Here is a 22,088-nt window from a genome sequence, read left to right as displayed (position 1 = left end):
ATATTGCAAAAATTCTCGAGCGGACGGAACGAGCCTTTTCCTTTCGATCGACATAACCTAACGGCTGGTCGGACTCGTCGCCACGTCTTTTTGGGAGAACGGTGCGATTTAAGGGGATGCTGGAGCTGCTAGTGAACTTCTTCGCGATGGTGCTGCCATCTCACAATATTTGCACAATACAATGTTTTTTACAAAAATTTGGCAATTTGTACGCACAAAATCGCTGTTGAGCGGTGTTTGGACACAATTAAGGAATATGAGACTGCTTTTCAAAGTGACTTTAGAAGCGTCATAAAAGAGAATTCTGTGTTTTCCTTTAGGATTAGAGGTTAGAATACAGGAGAACACAAAATTCTCTTTTATGACGCTTCTAAAGTCACTTTGAAAAGCAGTCTCATATTCCTTAATTGTGTCTAAACACCGCTCAACAGCGATTTTGTGCGTACAAATTGCCAAATTTTTGTAAAAAACATTTTATTGTGCAAATATTGTGCGATGGCAGCACCATCGCGAAGACGTTCGCTATAGCGATGGTAATTGCAGTTTCGAAAATTCTCTTTATTGCTTGTGCAGAATACAAAATCCTTTTCCATAAATGAAGTATAGATAGAAAGAAAGTCCGCTCTACAGGACTTTATATTCAAAATGGAAAAAAGTTAGAAAAGACAAATGCAAGTTTTTAACTTTTTTTCATTTCGAATATAAAGTCCTGTAGAGCGGGCTTTCTTTCTATCTATACTTCATTTGTGGAAAAGGATTTTTTATTCTGCACAAGCAATAAAGAGAATTTTCGAAATTGCAATTACCATCGCTATAGTGAAAAAATAGTTCACTAGCAACTCCAGGATCACCTTAAAGCGATCCTGGAGTGGCTGGGGAACTAATCATACATCCAAATTTTCACATAAACTTATCTTTTTATTGATTGCATAGAATGAAAAATCCTTTTCCACGATTAAAGTAGAAACAATAACGCAGTGGTGGCCACTCGACTTAATGCCAAAAACGGAAAAAAGTTAAAAATTACAGTTTTGTTATCGGCTTCTATATTATAGGCTATAGTCTCACCTCGTACAATAATTTGCTTAATGTAAAAGTTATGCACTTTGTACGTACAAAATATGAGTGACCACCACTCGGGATAGAATGAAGTATTATTAGGGTGCTTTTAAAGTAAGTTTTGAAGCGTAGTAAAAAAGAAACGTTTCTGCAAAAATTTTGATGCATACGAGCATACCAGCATACAAAGCTAGTGAAAAAATAGTTCACTAGCAACTCCAGGATCGCCTTAAGGGGGGAGCCTGCTTTAGAACGCTGAAAATAAGGTATATTTTACGAATTGTTTTTGGAGAAACTATACAGCGGATCGTTATAAAACTTTGATGCATTTATTAGTACATGTTTAAAGATAAAAAAAATTATTTTTTTATTTGAATATATCGCTTGTAGAGGTCCTGGAGAAATTTTAATGCAGCCGCGTCGCCGGCATTGCAAATTGGTGAGCATTCTCCTGCCTCCAAATTTCGTCTAAACTGAAAAATTGAAATATGTTCTCGTTATTTATGAATTCCCATCGTCGATGAACCAAAGAGAGAAGAAAAAAGTTGAAAAGTGCCAAAATGGTGGAGCTTAGAACACAAAAGTACGATTTTTAGGCAAAGTTTTTGAACTTTTTCATGCAAAAATAATTGTTTAACTTAATGTTTTTATGAATATTAAAGGTTCATCGACGATGGGAATTAATAAATAACAAGAAAATATTTCAATTTTTCAATTTGGATGAAATTTGGACGCAGGAGAATGCTCACCAATTTACAATGCCGGCTGCACTAAGATGCCTCCAGGACGACCTCTACAGACGATATATTCAAATAAAAAAATAATTTTTTTATCTTTAAACATGTACTAATAAATGCATCAAAGTTTTATAATGATCCGTTGTATAGTTTCTCCAAAAAAAATTCGTAAAATTATACCTTATTTTCAACGTTCTAAAGCAGGCTCCCCCCTTAACAGCGGAAAAACTGAAAACCTGTCGTCGCCACATGACGCAACGTAACAGATGAATTGATTCAAATTCAGGGTTATCACTCGAGCGGGCCGGTTTGACAGCTAGCGCCTCTGGCGATAGCAATTCGCCGCATCGTTTTGCTACGTTCATCGCGGAGCTCGCGCGGGTCTCGAAGAGGACGTGGGTAAGGAAGCGAGGAATCAGGCAGCGACGTTGTTCCCGTCACCATGGACGAGCTGACGCGGCACCTGGGCAAGATCAACATCGCCTCCAACGGCGACAGGATATACAAGGACGAGTGCGTTTACTCCTTCGATACGCCAGTAAGATCTCCCCCGTCATGCCCTTTGTCGTCCTCTCGTGCGATCGCACTCCGGCGAGGCTCGCCGAACGCGACTGCCTCACCGGTGAAAACCTCTTCTCTGTCGCAGGAGACGCCTACCGGCCTCTACGTCAGTCTCACGAGCTTCGTGGGCCTGGGCCAGGACCACGTCCTGCGCTACTACCAGCAAACCGGCAATCCCGTTTACCTTCACATCAGGCGCATCAGGAGAGAGGTGATCGCGGTTTGTCTAGTTGAAAAAAAACCGGCAGCTTCGGAGCCGGAGAATCCTCCGTCTCCGGCAGTTGACGTGGCGAGGGTGAGACAAGCGTGCGCTGATGTTTTGTAGGTTCCGTCCGAGCACCAAGGAGATGGGCCCGAGAAGAAGATCACGCGACTGGCGATAGGCACGGTCGACGGGTTCATGCCGGATCAGCAGAAGTACACCTACGATGAGAGTTATCGGATAGTCGTTCTACCCGAGTTCACCAGCATCCCTTATCCCGCGAGCAACTTGCCTGAGAAGGTAGATTTTACTTGCTAGATTTGATTAACTTATTGTCAATTAATTATCTTTATTAAACAATGCTGGACTGGTGGCAGGTAGAACAAGCAATCAAGGTTATATTACAAATGGAGGGTGCGTGGGCAGTGGCACAGATGGAAGCTGCAGCCAATACTTGGGACGGAGAAGTCAGATCGGAGTCGAAGTGAGTTTCTTGAGAAAAATTGTTGCGGGACTCAAATTGTTTGATCAAATTGCCCCGGTGATGAACCTGGATCTCTGAAATTACATTGCCAATATTTATAAATAATTATAAAGCGTGTACGTACTTTTGCAAGGCACGCCGCGAGCCTGAAACAGCTGGACAACGGCAAGAAGATCCCACCGAGCGGCTGGAAGTGCGAGAAATGCGACCTGACTCAGAATCTCTGGCTGAACCTGACCGACGGCAGTATACTCTGCGGTCGCAAGTTCTACGACGGGAGTGGCGGCAACGGCCACGCGGTCGAGCACTACCAGACGACCGGCTATCCGCTGGCGGTGAAGCTGGGCACGATCACGAAGGGCGGCAAGGCCGACGTGTTCTCGTACGACGAGGACGACATGGTGGACGATCCGAATCTGTCGGCGCACCTGTCGCACTGGGGCATCAACATCGCGCAGATGGAGAAGACGGACAAGTCGATGATCGAGCTCGAGCTAGACCTGAATCAGAAGTTCGGTGAATGGGTGTCGCTCCAGGAGGCGGCCAGCAAGCTGACGCCGCTCTACGGTCCCGGTTACACCGGTTTAACCAATCTGGGGAACTCCTGCTACCTGAACAGCGTCATGCAGGCGCTGTTCATTGTTCCAGACTTCGTTAAGAGGTGCGCAGAATTTTCACTGAATGACATTCTCCCGGAAATGATTCTCTTCAGTCGGATCGGATTTTTCTCACTCAGGGAAGGGTAGAAATTAATAGCTAGTAATTTAATTATTTTCAGATAATTTTATTTTAATTATTTTTAATTATTTTCAGATACGTGGATATGGCGCCCAGGATATTCGAGCAGACCTACAACGATCCGGCATCGAACCTGAACGTTCAGATGTAAGTCACGGCGCCTTCTCGTTTCTCGATAAAAAACGGTTCGATTGCTTGAAACCTGATCTGAAGAAAGCTTTGATTCTCAGGGCGAAGTTGGGCGTCGGCCTGCTCTCCGGCAAGTATTCGCAGCCGCCGAAATCGGATGACGAGTCGCGGCAGGGTATCCCGCCGCGGATGTTCAAGGTCCTGATCGGTCGCGGGCACAACGAGTTCTTCTCGAACCGGCAGCAGGATGCTCAGGAATTCTTCCTCTACTTAATCAACATACTTAACGTAACGATCGATCCCCTCTCTTCTTTTCTTTCTCGCGCGAAATTCTGACGCGGAAAATTTATTTTCAACAGCGTAATAATCGGCACGAGGCGTGCCCCACGGAGTGCTTCAAGTTCAACGTCGAGGAGAGATACCAGTGCGGCAAGTCGAGCAAGGTCAAGTACACGTACCGGCCAGAGTACATCTTGCCGCTGCCGATACCGATGGAGGCCGCGGTGAACAAGGTACGTACGCGCGTTTAATCGTCGTTAAGAACGACACGGCTGACTGAACGATGTTATCAAGGACGAAGTGGCTGCGTACGAGGCTCAGAAGAAGGAGGCGGAGGCGAAAGGGCAGAAGCTGGACTCCAACATCCTCGTGAGACCCCGCATCAGGCTGGCATCGTGCCTCGAGAGCTTCAACTCTTCGGAGATGGTGGAGCAGTTTTACAGCTCGGCGTTGAATGAGAAGACAACGGCGCGCAAGTAGGCATTACTTGGTCATAAATTTTGTCCTAGAGCTAGAGCACGAGTCAATTTTCTTGCACGAAAACGCCTCCCCAGGACCACCAGACTAGCCAGCTTCCCGGATTACTTGCTGATCCACCTGAAGAAATTCACGGTGAAGGAGGACTGGACGCCCATCAAGCTCGACGTGGCGGTGGAGATGCCGGACGTGCTGGATCTCAGTTCGATGCGCGGCAACGGCCTGCAACCGGGCGAGGAGCTGCTGCCGGACGGGGGGGCGCCGCCGCCGCCCGTCTACGACGCGGCGATCCTCAGCCAGCTGACGGACATGGGCTTCCCGCCGAACGCGTGCAAGCGGGCGCTCTACTTCACGGAGAACCGCAGCCTCCAGGACGCGACCAACTGGGTGATGGAGCACATCGCCGATTCCAACTTCGACGATCCGTTCGTGCCGCCGGGGGTCGACGTCAAGTCGGGTACTTGTCGCTCCGATGCTCAGATCGGATCATTGCGATCGATGACGTTGCCTAAGTTCTCTCTTCGATTGATCGACCTGATTCCAGGCGAGGATAAATTCGTGGCGGATCAGGACGCGCTGGAGATGGTGATGGGCATGGGTTTCACGCAGGAGCAAGCGACGAGGGCGCTCAAGGCGACCAACAACAATCTCGAGCGCGCGGCTGACTGGATCTTCAGCCATCAGGCTGAGCTCGACGCCCTGGACACGGACAGCAGCTCGTCGCCACCCGGCGAGTCGTTCAGGGACGGAAGCAGCCGTGAGTCAGCAAAATCATCACTCGGTTGTTGATCTTCTTCTAGAAGAATTTTAGAATCTAGAAGATTAGCGTAAATAAACTAAATGCGTCAATATGATAGAAAAGAACTGACGCAAACAGCCTTTTGGCAGATTTTAAAATTTACAATTTATCGTTATCGAGACTTGAATCGATCGATCGCTCTCTTCGTCTTTGCCACTCGCGTGTACAAGTTGCCTCTACGTTTCAGGATACAAACTGGTGGGTTTCATTTCGCACATGGGCACGTCGTGGATGGTGGGCCATTACGTCTGTCACCTGCTGAAGGAAGACCGATGGGTGATATTCAACGACGAAAAGGTACCACGTTCGCTCTCGGATGATCCTCCTTTCCAGTTTTCTCCGCGGTTCTCGTCTTCGAGAAACTTTCATTGAACTTTGTAACGTTGATGTTTCTCTTGCAGGTCGCTCTGTCGGAAAACCCGCCGAAGGAACTAGGATATATATACATGTACCAGCGCATCGATTAATGTCACGACCGTTTTTGTATAAAGATACTGCTTTTCAAGAATAAAAGAATAATGCTAATGCTCTTTATATATAACAAGACAAAAGCTTGTCTACGCCAGGTAGTCCCTGGACCAAACTTAAAGATTTCAAGAATTTTCCCATTACCTGGGGGTGAACCCCTATCACCATGCAAAATTTGGTGTTTCTAGCATGTCGGGAAGTACCCGATCAATTCAACGACAGAATAGGGATTTTATATACAGGGTGTCCCGGGTTTTAACCGACAAACTGCGGGAGCATATTCTACTAGTGGAAATAAGAAAAAATTCTTATATCGAGTTTGCTTAGAAATGCTTTATTACAAAGTTATAAACCAATATTGAAAAGAAATATGAGATAAGTAACAACGGAACATAGTGTAGAATTTGGAAGGTCGAAGATGTTTATGTTACGTGTATTCACATGTATTCATGTTCACTATGTTCAAACGATTCAGTATGATTGTTACTTTCACAACAGTAGCTGTTAGATTTCAATCGTCGTGTCAACTAGCAATTACTATCAGAATGCCAAAAGTGTTTTCAAATGAGGAATACACTGATATTCATTTCGTGTACGGATTCTGTGACGGAAATGCACGAGCTGCCGTACGAGAGTATCAACGTAGATTTCCTAACAGGAGAGTACCAGATAGTTCTGTGTTTAGTAATACCCATTTGCAATTACGTAATTTGGGTTCATTTCGACCTGTGAATGAATATGATGATGTTCGTTCAGCTCTAAGACACCGACGACGCTCGGAAAGAATCTTAAATCTTCGCCAAAACAGCTGGATACAGTTAGACGGTTGTCCATCGCACTATGCTAGACAAGTTAGAAACTGGTTAGATGAACATTACGCTCATAGGTGGATTGGTCGAGGAGGACCGGTTTTCTGGCCTCCAAGATCGCCCGATTTAACGCCTCTTGATTTTTATTTATGGGGAACTTTAAAAAATAAAGTTTACAGTACAGAAGTAATCTCGCTTGAAGATTTAAAGCAACGAATTACTAATTCAGTTACTGAGATGCAACAAAATTTTCAGGAATGTCGTACTGTAACAAATTCTGTACTACGTCGATGTCTAGCTTGTATCGATGTGCAAGGACATTTTGAAATGCGTCACTAAATCATTGCGTAGATAATTTTTATTTTTGTGAAAAAATCCGTTGTTACTTATCTCATATTTCTTTTCAATATTGGTTTATAACTTTGTAATAAAGCATTTCTAAGCAAACTCGATATAAGAATGTTTTCTTATTTCCACTAGTAGAATATGCTCCCGCAGTTTGTCGGTTAAAACCCGGGACACCCTGTATATAGATACGCAGTGCGTCACGATGCGACATCAAGTAAGTCGCAGTCGGTTTTTATTATTTTTACCGCGCGATACCGCTGAAAGAAGCACGCAACAGTCGGAGTGCAAGATAAAAATTTCGCTTTATTTTCTAACAATGGCACAATATCCTCAACATGTTCTAAAGCGCTTCGATCGCTGATCGCAATTAGAAACAATATAATTCGTCGTTCCTTTTTTTTAATATATATATATATATATATATATAAATACACGTATATATATATTGTATATATTATATAAACTCAAAAGAGCTGAATATATCTTACCCGCGATTCCGACATTTTATAAATGCACGAGGGGCGTCGAATTCACGGCGAAATACGTAATATCCTTCGCATCGAATTGATACACTTCGATTAAATCCTAATTACAAGTGGAGAAATCCGCGCGGAATCCCTCTTAATAATCTAAGTACGTGGGAAGATCTCCCGTTGGAAAGGCTTTCGCTTTCCCTACTACCTCACTTTTTCTGATCAGCAGACACACAGCGTGCTGTAAAAAATGCTTGATTACGTACGTGTGTTTTGTACATCGTGTGTAAGTATTACTGTATATAAAGATCTCGAAAAATAGTCCGATCTGGTAAGTAGAAGGCCACAAGCTTGCGGGCACGTTCGGAGTCGGTGACACAAATGTATCTTGCAACGTGAGTGGCGGCTTTTCTCGCAGAGAAATCACGGTTTCTCGATTTTTTCCCCCCAATTTTCCTCTTATCTAAATATAAATTATGCACCACGCGCGCTTATCGTTCCAGCGAAACTCACCCCTGTTCGTGGATTCGCGTCTCGTCACGTCTCCCCGCGCCATATTACATTAACGTAAGCTAACAATTAACGCTCATATATATATATATATATGTATAGTATTTACAGAGAAATGCGTGCGCGAAAGTACTCGACGAAGTGGGTCGGACCTCGCGGTCCATGTATGACGTAATTTGCTTAACTTGTACTGCGAAAAATTCTTGACACTCTTTGTGTACTCCCGATGTAAGTAGATTTATGCAGGCACAGCGGTTCGATGAATCGCAGTCATCGAGTTTCGGCAAATAGTCTTCGGAAAATATTTCGGACATCTGAATATTAAAAATGCTACAAATAGCTCCTCTCGATCAAGCTAAAGCCGCTGACTGATAGATCAGCTGGATAATATTGAGGAGAAATGAACGGAGCTCCTCCAAGGACTGGACGCGACTGGAGCTCTCGTTGGATCGCTGAATGGCTTCCCAGGCGACAATATGAAGAAACGCGTCTGACACGCGGTAGTTACGGTAATCGCAGCCTCGAATCGGACTCGTCGGACTTTCTAACTGGCCGTGCGGATCTGCTGCCTCGCGTTCGCGTCGCCGTCGATGATCCCCACCGAGGACGGTATGGCGTAGATGATCTGGTTGCCGTCCTTCCTGAACGTCGGCTCGAGCACGTCCGGCATCACCGCGATACGCAGCAGCCTGCTCTTGTTGCCCAGCATGCACTTGAACTGCACGTTTACCGTGACGTGCAGGTCGGTGCCGCGCAGTCTGTTCGAAAATTAAATTAAATTAAATTAAATTAAATTAATTAAATTAATTAAATTATTATTATTAGTTTTTGAAACGATTAATCACTCCTCACTCCTGAAAGTCAGACTCCAGATCTTTGAGAAAACTTCAGACCGACTTACTGGTAGTATCGGTTGCTCAGTATGCCGACCAGCTCGCCGATCCTATCATCCTTGGCAGTGATCGACAGGATGAAGTCGTTCCCGCGGTTCGAGTGAATCGTGATCAGCTGATCCCTCTGCGGCGAGACGCTGAGGCCGGTAATCTCCGCGATCGGCATGCCCTTCTTCATCGTCTTAAACTTCACGTCGTCCAGCTTGTACACCGCGTGTTCCGTCACCACTAGAACGCGATCGGCCGGCTTGTTAAACCTGCGATTAAATATTATTAATGTGATTCTGGCAAGATTATTCATGAAATTGTAATTAGATAATAAAATATTAAAATTAAAATATTAAATATTATTTAAAATTATAATTAGCGCATACCTATTAGTCTTCTTGATAAACGCGCTGAACAAGACAGCCTTGAAGTGGTCGGTGTTTCGAAGATTGTTTATCGACGAGTTGAAGACGTCGCTCTGCGGGTTCTCGTCCGGCTTCGACAGGTAGTTTCCCTCCCAGCGGCGGTCCTGGCCCCAGTAAGCTCGCTTCGAGTGCAGTGCGGCACCCGCCGCCATCTGGAATCGACGTTACAAATAAAGAACGAATAAAAAAAAATGAAAAAAAATCGTGAAGATCGTCAAAGACGTGCCTTCAGTCTGAGCTGCGGCCAGTCTTCTCGGGGAATCACTCTGAGCACCATCCACGCCCACCATCTCGCGTACATGTTCCTCAGGGCGGGCATCACGTCTCTCATGGCGAAGTTCTCGCGCGGCCACGTCAGGTGCCTGCCGTAGTCCTTCATCTTCTTGGCGTTTCGGAACGTCCGCTCGAGCTCCTTGATGTTGACGCGTCGCTTGTACCTCTTGTAGTGCTCCATCAGCACCAGCGCGGCCTTCATCTTCTTGTACTGCCGACGGCAGAGGTAGCCCCGCCACTGCTTCTGCAGAAGGATCACGATGCCCGGTATCAGCTCGCTGCGGGCCTGCCAGCGAGATTATTAGTCAGACAAATTCGAAATATAATTATATTTATTATTATATTAATTATTAACGAATTAATTATTAATTTTCCATGTTAAAATGTATTTGTTACGTAACGTAATGATAAAGCTCCATCGAACCTTCTCCAACGCGAACAAGGTCTGCGGCGAGCGGATGAATATCTTCGTCTGCCCGTACTTGACGTCGTGCGAGAAGCCTTTCTCGTCCATCAGCGTGCGCACCCCGTCCTTGTCGCTGCCGCCTCGGAAGTTCGGCCACGTGTACTGCGAGATCATCTTGTACCTGGCGATTCGATCGGAAGATTTGATTTTCAAGAAAAGATAATTTTAGAAAGCGATTAATGAATCATCGAACGAAATTGATTGATAAGATTTCGTAAGTTTTCTGTTTATTTTCGATGATCGACTGTAGATTTTTTTTCTTTCAAGTTCAATCGAAGAAATTGCAATACCTTTTCAGAAATCTGTCGTATCGCTGCCTGTAGACGAAGCCGGCCCGTCTCACCAGTATGTTCTCCATGAGTCCCAGGTATCTCACCTGATGGTTCACCCGCTCGTCGTCGAACACGACCGGCGACTTGACCTCGTTGGGCTTGATGCACCGGACGTAGAACGGCTCCTTGCTCGTCAGATTCTTCACCAGCGCGATCATGGAGTTGCGGAATAACGTGCCGGCGGTCAACGGCCTCTTCGTCGTCTACGGTTCATTCAACAATGCGATTCACGTCTTTTAAATTGAAATTATAAACATCGCATATAAAATAACAATAAAATAAAATTGTATAACAATTATAATTTTAAATAATATTTAATATTTTAATTTTAATTTTAATTTTAATATTTAATTATCTAATTACAATTTCATGAATAATCTTGCCAGAATCACATTAATAATACTTGAAAAAAATTGCTTCATTAATTTCATGAACGTCCCCGTACCGTCAAGATATTTTGAGCGCCCTCCGGCCACATCTTGCTGATTATGGGATTGTTGCTCTTGTAAAGTAGACGCTTGAAGTCCTGGAAGAGCGTATCCTTGTTCTTGTCGAGGAAGCCGTTGATATTGTACACCACATCGCCGGCATAGTGCTTGATCTTGAACTGCGTCTTATGCTCCAGCTCCTTGTCCATCGGCTTCAACTGCCGGGAAGTGTAGTGCTTGTGACCCGCCAGCTTCGTGTCCATCGCGCTGAGTAGCATCTAGAAAAGGGCGACTTGTAAATTCCACGATTAAATTATTTTCACTTTTAAAGAAAGAAATTCAGAAGACCCAGCCACCTCGTCAGTGACTTTGCCGACGTTGAGGCAGGCCTCGTCCATGATCGCTATTATCCCCTTGTGAGCTTGCTCGACCAGGTCGCAGATGATCTGGTTGTTGAAGTAATCGATGTTCTGCCAGGCTATTCCCTCCCTCTGATATTCCTCCTGCTCCTGCTTCAGCACCAGCTCTGCAGTAGAAAATCAATCGCGATCGCAATAAGCTCCAAATAAAATAAAATTAAGTATTCAACTATCGCTCACCGATGAAGAGCTGCTGCAGCTTCTCGTTGCAGTAATTGATACAGAATTGCTCGAAGCTGTTCATGTCGAAGATCTCGAAGCCGTAAATGTCCAGCACGCCGATCACCGTCCCGTATCTCTTCACCTTGTCGATGTCGTTCACGTTGATCGAGCCGTTAACGCGTGACACGATCCACGAGAACAGTCGCTCGTATATAGCCTGAAGATTCATGAAACTCACATTGAAAATGGCGAAAAACTCGAAATGACGAAGCAAGTGAATAACGAAGGTCGAACGCACCTTCGCCAAGGCGTCCCGGCCGTACTCGGCCTCTATCAAGGTATGAGTCTTCTGCATGACCTCGCCGCCCGCGGCGATGACCCTCTGCGAAAGCGCGGTGCTCAGGTCCGCGGAACTGATGGAGAACAGGTTGGCGGTGTCCTTCAGGGCGCTGTTGTTCTCGATGAGCAGCTTGTCGTTGTCCAATCTGAAGGTAGTGTTACCCTAGGAGCAATAAGGTCATGACTTACAAGTGAAATCGAAGAAATATCTCAGGCGATTCAGGCACGCGAAGTGCCAAGTTACCAAGTGCAGGACGCCGGCGACGATGCTCCATATGGTCTGCGTCTCCTGCGGGGAGAATCCCAGGGTGGACATGGCGGTGCAGACGGTTTTGTAATCGGTCCGGTCGGTGCCGGTCGTCTTGCCCTCGTTGCCGATGAAGTAGTACGCGGCCGGGTCACGTACCAGCCGCAGCTTGTTCAATTCGGCCTCGCTGCAGCCGCCCAGCAGCTGTGAAATAATGAGAGCAAACTCATAGATTCGACACGCGGTTTTACGTAACGGCGCGCGGGGCGCGAAAATTAGGCGGAAATGATCGGTGTAAACGCGCGAACGCGAGCGAACGGCACCTGGTAGAAGCAGTGAAAGTTGCGTTCTCCCTTTTGCTGATAGACCACGCGCGATTTCTCGAGGAGGTAGTTAGTCACGTGACCGCCGACGGGATCCCCCTTGAAGTCAAAGTTGATGTCCATGTACTTGCCGAACCGCGACGAGTTGTCGTTCCTGTTGGTCTTCGCGTTGCCGAACGCCTCCAGTATCGAGTTCGACTGCAGCAGGATGTTCTTCACTCTGAAACGCGCAATTTTATACCTTTCGATCAAACATTATCAAAACAAAAAAAAGAGCAATTTGGTCTTTAACGTGTTCGCGAAATTGTGCACGTTACGTCGAACGTTACGCAATTTACAATCGTGCACTAAGCACATGCACTAGATTCAATCTTATCGCTCGCGCGAGGCAGATTAGATAGCGGCAGCTGATTACGACTGCCATTGCTAAGTGACAAATTACATGCCTCTCGATTTCCTGCTGACCGCTCAGATTGGTCACGGCGGCGATGTACTTCATGATGATCTTGCTGGCCTCCGTTTTACCGGAGCCCGACTCGCCGCTTATCACGATGCAGGTGTCCCTGCCCTGCTGCTTCATCTCCTTGTGCACCGCGTCCGCGATCGCGAAGATGTGCGGCGGATTCTCGAACAATTCTCTGCCTGAAAGCGATTTCGAGAGGATGAAAAATCGAAATTTTTCGTATTTTCTTTATTTGCGTAACTCCGCTCTCGAGTTTGTATACCTTTGTACTTGTTAACTTGATCCGCATCGTAGATGTTGGTGGTCCTGTAGGGATTCACGCTCACGCACACTTCGCCGATGTACGTGTAAATCTTCCCTCCGTTGAATCTGCGATAAACAGTAAAGATTTAAAGAAATCGGGATTAGATTGCTTAATAAAATAAAACAAAAATGCGCGAGCGATGCAGATTTTCCAGATCGAGAGATCAAAATTTTTACGTTTTTCAAACACACTATAAATCGACTTTGTATCCACGGCGACGAAAGATAAGCTTTATCGCAACCATGCAAGATCGTCTTGAAGATTACCGTGGCATAATGAGTCATTTGTCCTTACTTTAGCGACAATTACGCGCTCGCTAGTGCAAATAATGACGTTTCTGTCTAGAAACGAGAAAGAAAAAATTAATTTGTCGTAGGAAAACATTGCTCGCCTGAAATTTTTCATCTTCTCAGGAAAGATAGGATAAAACAAACGAATTTCGACAACATGAACAAATACAGATTTAAACAAAATCGCTGCAATTTTTGTTAACAAAAATTTTACAAGCAATCGTTAATAATTATTAGCTAGGCATGCTAATCGTGTCTCGAAGAAATGACGTGAGCACAATCTAAAAACTATGTAACGACCCGATGACGATGATGATGACTCATCATCGCCGACACGAAACCCGATAAGGATTACGCGAACCGCGTATACGTTCGTCGCGTGTATCCTAGGATACACGCTTTCGAACTCGGACGCGTATTCTCAGCCCACATTTACGCTAAATGTGCGTGTCCCGCCTCGCGTTAGCGTCGACGACGATGTTAATGTGAATAGTGGGCCGAAATAGCAGCGAGAGCCAGGAAAACTGAGGAATCGTTCTATTGATCAATCTACATCAATTATCATGATACAATCACTTATATTAGAGCTCTGAATTATGTATTCTGATAAAATATTATTAAGTAAAATTAATAAAAAAATAAAATAATTGTAAGAGGCGAAAAATAACTAGGAGACTGCCTTAGATTTGAACTCGAACTCTCAGGGATCCCTGGTTCACACGCCTAGGTCTTAGGCTGTACGGCCAATACTTCTACTGTTGTGATCAACTTGTTTTCATTCCGATCCTCTATACGACCTGTCAGTCTCGACCATCTTTCCAGATCTTACAGCTCGGCCAGCCTGACATTACATTCGTCCCCGAATGTCTCCAAATCGTAGGTTCACTCCACTTGTGTCCCTCCCAACCTCCATTTTTGGTTCACTCTTCTGAGTCCCTCCCAACCTCCATGTTGGTTCACTCCTCTGAGTCTTTCCCAATCTCCATGTTGGTTCACTCCTCTGAGTCCGTCCCGACCTCCATGTTCAGGCTTCACTACCGGCCATCTGCTTCTCAACTCCCTCCTCTCCGAGGGGTAGCGGATGAATCTCAACTGTTTCGAGGGGTAGCGGATTTTATCCCACTTCTGAATTGTAAGAGGCGAAAAATAACTAGGAGACTGCCTTAGATTTGAACTCGAACTCTCCGGATCCTGGTTCACACGCCTAGGTCTTAAGCTGTACGGCCAATACTCCTACTGTTGTGATCAACTTGTTTTCATTCCGATCCTCTATACGACCTGTCAGTCTCGACCATCTTTCCAGATCTTACAGCTCGGCCAGCCTGACATTACATTCGTCCCCGAATGTCTCCAAATCGTCGGTTCACTCCACTTGAGTCCCTCCCAACCTCCATTTTTGGTTCACTCTTCTGAGTCCCTCCCAATCTCCATGTTGGTTCACTCCTCTGAGTCCTTTCCCAATCTCCATGTTGGTTCACTCCTCTGAGTCCGTCCCGACCTCCATGTTCAGGCTTCACTACCGGCCATCTGCTTCTCAACTCCCTCCTCTCCGAGGGGTAGCGGATGAATCTCAACTGTTTTCGAGGGGTAGCGGATTTTATCCCACTTCTGAATTGTAAGAGGCGAAAAATAACTAGGAGACTGCCTTAGATTTGAACTCGAACTCTCCGGGATTCCTGGTTCACACGCCTAGGTCTTAAGCTGTACGGCCAATACTCCTACTGTTGTGATCAACTTGTTTTCATTCCGATCCTCTATACGACCTGTCAGTCTCGACCATCTTTCCAGATCTTACAGCTCGGCCAGCCTGACATTACATTCGTCCCCGAATGTCTCCAAATCGTCGGTTCACTCCACTTGAGTCCCTCCCAACCTCCATTTTTGGTTCACTCTTCTGAGTCCCTCCCAACCTCCATGTTGGTTCACTCCTCTGAGTCCTTTCCAACCTCCATGTTGGTTCACTCCTCTGAGTCCTTTCCAACCTCCATGTTGGTTCACTCCTCTGAGTCCGTCCCGACCTCCATGTTCAGGCTTCACTACCGGCCAGCTGCTTCTCAACTCCCTCCTCTCCGAGGGGTAGCGGATGAATCTCAACTGTCTTCGAGGGGTAGCGGATTTTATCCCACTTCTGAATTGTAAGAGGCGAAAAATAACTAGGAGACTGCCTTAGATTTGAACTCGAACTCTCAGGAATCCCTGGTTCACACGCCTAGGTCTTAAGCTGTACGGCCAATACTCCTACTGTTGTGATCAACTTGTTTTCATTCCGATCCTCTATACGACCTGTCAGTCTCGACTATCTTTCCAGATCTTACATAATTTTAAATAAAATTAAATAAAATATGTATTCTGATAAAACAATAATTTCTCTTAAGTCTAGATTTTCTGTTCATGTAACTGTTGAAATCGCTGCAAGAAAATGCTTGACTTTTTTACAGCTAATACTTTTACAGATATTATTATAATTTCTGTTTGCGGAAAACGCGAGAAAGAGTTCTTATCAGAATTGCAATTCGCGGTTGAGAGATCGCATTAAACGAGTAAAAGCCAACCGGTCATATTTAACGCCAAATAGGGGCAGGATCTTTATTTTAACAGGCATGTATGTTTCTTTGGCCTCTTTCCGTGAAAGTTGCAGAACGTTTAGCGAACGGTGCGGCGCAGTGTCAATGGATTTGTTAAGGCACAGGGGAAAAAAGTCTCAGGCCAACCCGTTTGAAATCTAGTTCGGAAATGAGCTGACAAAGTACGGACCGAGTCGTGCAGAATGATATGGACCCACGCTGCAGCTTGTGCAGCGTGAAAGAGAATTGATATGGTCGTTTTATATCAAGAAACATTCTGTAACCGGATTACTCAACAATATAATGTCACGATAAGCAAAGTGATGCAAGTAATTATCGAAAAAAGGATAAAAATGGAAAACGAAATGAGAAATAAAAATTTCTTCAGCACTGCAAAATTGTGCAATCTATTGGACGCTTCGATCTCCAAGTATTTGCAATCTTCAAGTACAGTTTCCTGCGCGATTCAATATCTCCTCTCGCGTTCCAGCATTATCTGCAATTATTTTTAATAATTGATTAGCTACTAATCGTTGCCGATCTAATTAGCTGTGCGTGCCTGCGACAGATTTCATCGCGCATTATCCGCGAGATACTTTTCTCTAACCGATCGATTCCCTCGCGTGCCTGTGAACGCGATGCAATTAAATGCACGAGCTCTCATAGCCGGCGCGATGAATCAGAGCGCGTCATTCATCTTCCCGAGTGAATATATCTTCCAAGAAATGCGTCATGCGTCTGCGACATTAACCTTCGACTGCTTCGAATGAAGAAAAATTCGCAATTTAGCGCGCGTGCTTGATATCCGCGAGCTGCAAATGCAAGTACCCGAAAACGTGAACAATTTTTTCGGCGTGGAAACTAGTTTGCGCACCGATATCAAGAGAAATACGTGCGACTTTCCGGAAACTTGAACTTCGGAATTATTGCAAATCCTCTCGTCGAAGGCAAGAAAAAAATTTTCTACAGTTATAGATTGCGAGATTATCGCTAACGAGAACAATAACCGTTAGACCGAGCATACACGAGAGATTATTGCCCGTTTTACCGTCGATTATGTTACTACTTTGCGCGGGTCTCTCTCTCTCCGTGCATTGCGTGTGAACGCACTGCAACGCACCGCGCTGCGCGTATATACCCGTGCTCTTTACCCGCAAAACGACACGCTCGCGTAATCGTGCAACAGGTATTCGTCGCTTCCGTCATTCGCTCGCCGTGCGATATTCAATCCACGCTCGACAATGTGCGGGCGACACAGCCAAGCGGATCGCGACAGTTTCCCTGACGTGTTTCTTTTTCATGGCAGAGTAACTTATTTTAACTTATTTTTTTACGACTCCTGCGCAAATAGAGTTTAATAGAGATTAACGTAACGGAAATCCCAATATTATTGAATTAATCTCGCGGTTAATTTCTGCGTCCAATTTCGCTCGAGAAAAAATTCACCGAAGACTGAAGGAATTTGCAAGCATTAAAGCGAATATTTTTGTGAAAGACAAAAGGATTATAGCTCGTAACGAGAATCCCGGTTGCCGGAAACTCGAGAACAACCTGTGAATTGTCATTTTTATACCGCGGACGATAGTTCGGTCCACGAGGGCGTAAGGCAAGAACAATTAGCTACGATTAGAGTTAGTTAACGTTGCCGTAATCGGACGTTATTGTCGCTGTCTAGCTGTCTGGATGCAGCCGGAATGCCAGTTTCGCGCAACTCTGCATTCACCGTCTGCCTGTAAATTACAGTCTCACCTGTATAACGTCGTGCACGCAACATCGAGGTAATTACAATTAGCGCCGACTCCCAACGATGCCTGCACGATTATCCCAGATTAGTTTACCGTGAATTACTTGTAATTACAGAATTACAAGTCAATTGTGTAGAAATGATCAGGGAGAAGCGCACTTGCCGCTCGTACTTTTCAAATGCTTTCCCAGCGCAATATTAAAAAACAAAACGCGTAAAACGTCTTAAGGCAAAGGGGGAGGGTCGATCATGATATATATTAATGATTTTAAATTCTATTCACGAGGACAACTACCCACGTAGAAATTTCAAAACGGTCCAATACTGGGACTGTACCGTTTGCCATCGTGGCAGTACTGGCCGCCAGTATTGTGCCAGTACAGATTCGACACTGGCAATAATATATGGACCAGTATTCGGTAAATAACTGCACCAGCATTGGGCATAGAAGTGGACCAATTAATGTATTAATGTATAAATGTATTTTTTATATACAGGGTGGCCCATTTTAATTTATACAGTCGATTTTTTAAAAAACTAAAAGAGATACGAAAAAATGTTTCAGACAGACATGTCACGATTTCGAGGGGGACATAAGATGGTACCATTGGTTTGACCTTGAATAGTCGTTTGAAGGTCACGCGAAGATCACCTTCAATTTCTTAAATTGAAACCCCAACTTTTTATTGCAGATTCTTATTCTTCATCGAAAAGTAAGTAACTTTTGTCTGAAACATTTTTCCGAAAAATGTCATCTTATGTCCTTAAAATGATCTTCAAGATGAGTTTTGAGGACATTTTAAGGACATAAGATGACATTTTTCGGAAAAATGTTTCAGACAAAAGTTACTTACTTTTCGATGGAGAATAAGAATCTGCAATAAAAAGTTGGGGTTTCAATTTAAGAAATTGAAGGTGATCTTCGCGTGACCTTCAAACGACTATTCAAGGTCAAACCAATGGTATCATCTTATGTCCCCCTCGAAATCGTGACATGTCTGTCTGAAACATTTTTTCGTATCTCTTTTAGTTTTTTAAAAAATCGACTGTATAAATTAAAATGGGCCACCCTGTATATATAATATGTATTTTGTACTATTTGTATTTGTGACTTAAATATTATAAACAAAGACTAATGCAAACAACATTAGTAAAATCATTTTGTAAATGTCGCGTGAATTAATATCGCGTTTAAAAGAAAAAGATGTTAAATCGGTTTTCCGGATGGTTATTTATGCGTGATAACGCAAATGTTTCTAGCGAGAACGTCACGCCTGATCTGGCCATCTATCGGTCGCTGGTGAATCAATATATTGTTATAATCCTATTCTAAAAAAGGCGTGTTAACTTCGTGAAGTTCTTTTTTATCGAATATTGAAGCCTCTTTTCCGCGACGAATTTCGTGTGACTTGAACTTCGCGTTGCGAATGTCAGAATGTCATAGTGGCTGTCAGTGCGGTTATATTGACAATTGTATTTATTATATTATTTTTATTTTATTTTTTTTTATTTCTTATTTTATTTATAGCGCGCGTAGCGCGCGCCTGTGTTACTAGTTATATATTATCGACAATGTATGTAGTCGAATGCTGGGTCTGTGTCAGTTGCCGAAGCATGGCCCGTCTCGCAACCAGTACTGGTCCATGTCTGTATTTTATAATGGCCCGTCACATGGCCCGGTTTTTAATAAGTACTGGGACAAGACTGTCTGCCAACTCTTTGCAGTACTGGCCGCCAGTATTTTGCCAGTACAGATCCGACACTGGAGTGTAACGCCGCTGCCGTACTCTGGGCTACCAATGCTAGGCCAATGTTGGGCCAGTTAAACAACCTCGGCAATTTCTACGTGGGTAAGCCGCATAAATTATGCAACTTTGTCGCATCGCATCGCTAACTGCAGCGGCTGAAAAGAATGCGACGAGTCTCGGACTACCGTTGACAGAATTAACCGGCCAAGGCTGCCCGGTGGAAATGACCTCGGGTACCCCCCTCGGACATCGTTCCCTCGTTGTCAAGTTCGTAATACGTCGTGACCAGCGCACATTGTTAATACGTTATAGGCAATCGGGGGGCATCGTGAATCCAAACCTGCGAGCGGGCAGACCTCCGAGAGATAAGGAAATAGCGGAAACAACGGCTGCGTTCCCTCCTTATCGCTCTCCGCGTGAAATCACTTGGGATTTCCGTAAGTTGCGTTTCTTGCATATTAACGCGACGAGGCAAAAATTTCATCGTCCGCCTCGGCGTACCCCAGTTTCCTCCCTCGGAGCAGATCGGTATACCGATAATAACAAACGTGAGCGTGGATGACCCAGTCGATGACCCGGTCTCGCTCAAGAATTCAAGCGATTTAGGGAATCGCGGTGTTCACTCGCACCTTTCATCCCTGCGACCACCTGCTGACGCATATATAGGCCACGCCCTCTCGCGAGTGCAGCGATCAGCCGAGCGGGGAGTCTCGAACTCTCGAGGTGGACGCGTGCGCACCCCGTTTACCTGTCATCGCGTCCGCGGAACGAACCCGCAGCCAAGTTCACGGTGGACAGCGATGGGCACCGTGAACGCGACGTCGCGATACGTACCTCGCTTTGAGGTTATCCACAACGCGCTCGACGGTGATTTCGTCCAGCAGCACGAAGTCGCCGACGCCGACGCCGTCGTGACTCGCCATCTCTCTCTCTCTCTCTCTCGCGTTCTTTCTCCGCGTTGCTCCTCTGGCACGTATGGCCGCACGCACGCGACGCTCACGAGTGACTAACCAATCGCACGACCAACCAACGCGCGCGACTGACCCGCGCGCACTGACGGTTGGCCCGTACGCGCGTTCCACCGGTGGCCAACTTCACTATCTCCGGCGAGCGGCAAACGCGGTCATCTTCAGACCTCCACGCTTCCCGCGTCCCTCCCGCTCTCGTGCTGATTGGTCGATGACGATGCACCGCGATAGCGTGCAGCACGGTGCGCCCGATAATTAATTAATTCCGAAATCGCGGCGGCCATATTTAATCCCGCGCCTTCCCGGAAATACGAGAATCTTATTGTCCTTATCGTTCCTTCGAGATAATAAATAAATAAAGAAGGATAATAAATAAAAAAAGAGATTTTCATCGCGTGGTGCACTTCGCCCAGTCCCGTGCACCTGCGCTCTCTGTACTTTACCACAGTATATACAGTAGCGCAACTCCTTGTCGGTACCTTTGATGTTCGTGATGCAAGAATGGAGTGCGCATGCGTGACCAAAGGAGATGTAGAGGAAAAGAGAGAACCTATTTTTGTCTCTTTCTAACACGCCAGGGCAGCAGCAAGGAAAATGTGCGCGGGAGCAGCACAATTGCAGGAACGTAGTAAACAATGAAAGTCATAAAAACTTATTGGCAATATTTAATGTTATTTATTATTGTATTATTAAGTACAATTATTAATTATTATTAATACATTAATTGCGACTTGAGATCATCTCTATGTCAAAAAGATATAATGAAATTTATATATATTGCGCAATTGCATTTTTATAATAAAAATAAAGAGATAATGAAGTATACTAATTTGTTTTTTATTTTTTTATTAATATAGTAATAATATAATATAAGTAATGATTTAATTACTAACACAAATATGTTGTAAAAATTGAATGAAAAGTAAGGTAACATATTGAAAAAAATAATTATATCAGATAATATTTAGATTAATTTTTGTAAAGGTCTAAATGTTCTCTATACTTATGTATATTTCAAATCATGTCTGGCGTTAATGTTATTAAATATAACTTCTTCAAACTCTATTGTGATCAAAGGTCAAAATAATTATTTAATAAGACAATATTCTGACACATGTATACTTGACATAAACATGCTTTTTGCTGTACTCTGACAGACACATTTAACAATATATAAAAGAATATACATTTCTCTATACTTAAATATAGTACAATTTCTACATGTAAAAATGAAAAGTATAGTGCACAAAAGTCTTTAAGCACATAATTCTGTAAGCGCAGTATCGAGAAAAATCCTATGTCAATAGAATAACTAGTAGTTGCTCAATTGGCACTTTCACAAGCGTATATTCAGTTATTGTAGACATCCAAAGGTTCCGACAGCAGATTTATTGTAGTCTGAAAATCCTCCAAGCGTACTCTTTACGTTATCCTGGCAGTGCTTCTTGATTTGTCCCTGACAATGGAATGGAAATTACAATGCAATTAAATGAAAAGTAAACTGTCCTAACTTTGTTAGTTTATTATTACATTTATCAAGTACACATATCTCAATTATCTCAAGATATCAAGAGATCAAGTAATTAATATCATTGCAATAACCAACTTAATAAAGTTTACATATCTAGATTCATAAATT

General features: G+C 44.4%; 2 protein-coding genes across 2 annotated transcripts; one reads left to right on the top strand and one right to left on the bottom strand.

Annotated features, from left to right (window-relative positions):
• The first annotated feature begins 2,102 nt into the window (after window positions 1–2,102).
• On the top strand, window positions 2,103–6,006 carry LOC105281949 (ubiquitin carboxyl-terminal hydrolase 5). Its single transcript, XM_011343542.3, has 13 exons — window positions 2,103–2,334; window positions 2,443–2,568; window positions 2,683–2,859; window positions 2,937–3,043; window positions 3,177–3,704; window positions 3,857–3,928; window positions 4,012–4,198; window positions 4,270–4,422; window positions 4,484–4,665; window positions 4,744–5,123; window positions 5,211–5,423; window positions 5,653–5,762; window positions 5,867–6,006. Exons 1-13 carry the CDS (start codon window positions 2,239–2,241, stop codon window positions 5,930–5,932), a joined length of 2,397 nt encoding a protein of 798 aa, XP_011341844.1. The 5' UTR covers window positions 2,103–2,238; the 3' UTR covers window positions 5,933–6,006.
• Window positions 6,007–7,373: 1,367 nt separating this feature from the next.
• Window positions 7,374–21,268, bottom strand: LOC105281948 (myosin-IA). Its single transcript, XM_011343541.2, has 15 exons — window positions 20,316–21,268; window positions 13,094–13,200; window positions 12,815–13,010; window positions 12,369–12,588; window positions 12,043–12,249; window positions 11,758–11,961; window positions 11,478–11,676; window positions 11,235–11,404; window positions 10,896–11,156; window positions 10,409–10,653; window positions 10,077–10,239; window positions 9,606–9,938; window positions 9,341–9,531; window positions 8,975–9,223; window positions 7,374–8,831 (listed from the first exon to the last, which is right to left on the bottom strand). The coding sequence occupies exons 1-15, from the start codon at window positions 20,402–20,404 to the stop codon at window positions 8,618–8,620; spliced, it is 3,048 nt and encodes a 1,015-aa protein (XP_011341843.2). The 5' UTR covers window positions 20,405–21,268; the 3' UTR covers window positions 7,374–8,617.
• Window positions 21,269–22,088: the final 820 nt, after the last annotated feature.

Source organism: Ooceraea biroi, chromosome 12 (genome assembly GCF_003672135.1).
Source record: "Ooceraea biroi isolate clonal line C1 chromosome 12, Obir_v5.4, whole genome shotgun sequence".
Classification (NCBI taxonomy): Eukaryota; Metazoa; Arthropoda; class Insecta; order Hymenoptera; family Formicidae; genus Ooceraea; species Ooceraea biroi.
Note: the sequence above shows the minus strand (reverse complement) of the source record. Positions and strands in the feature narration are given on the sequence as shown.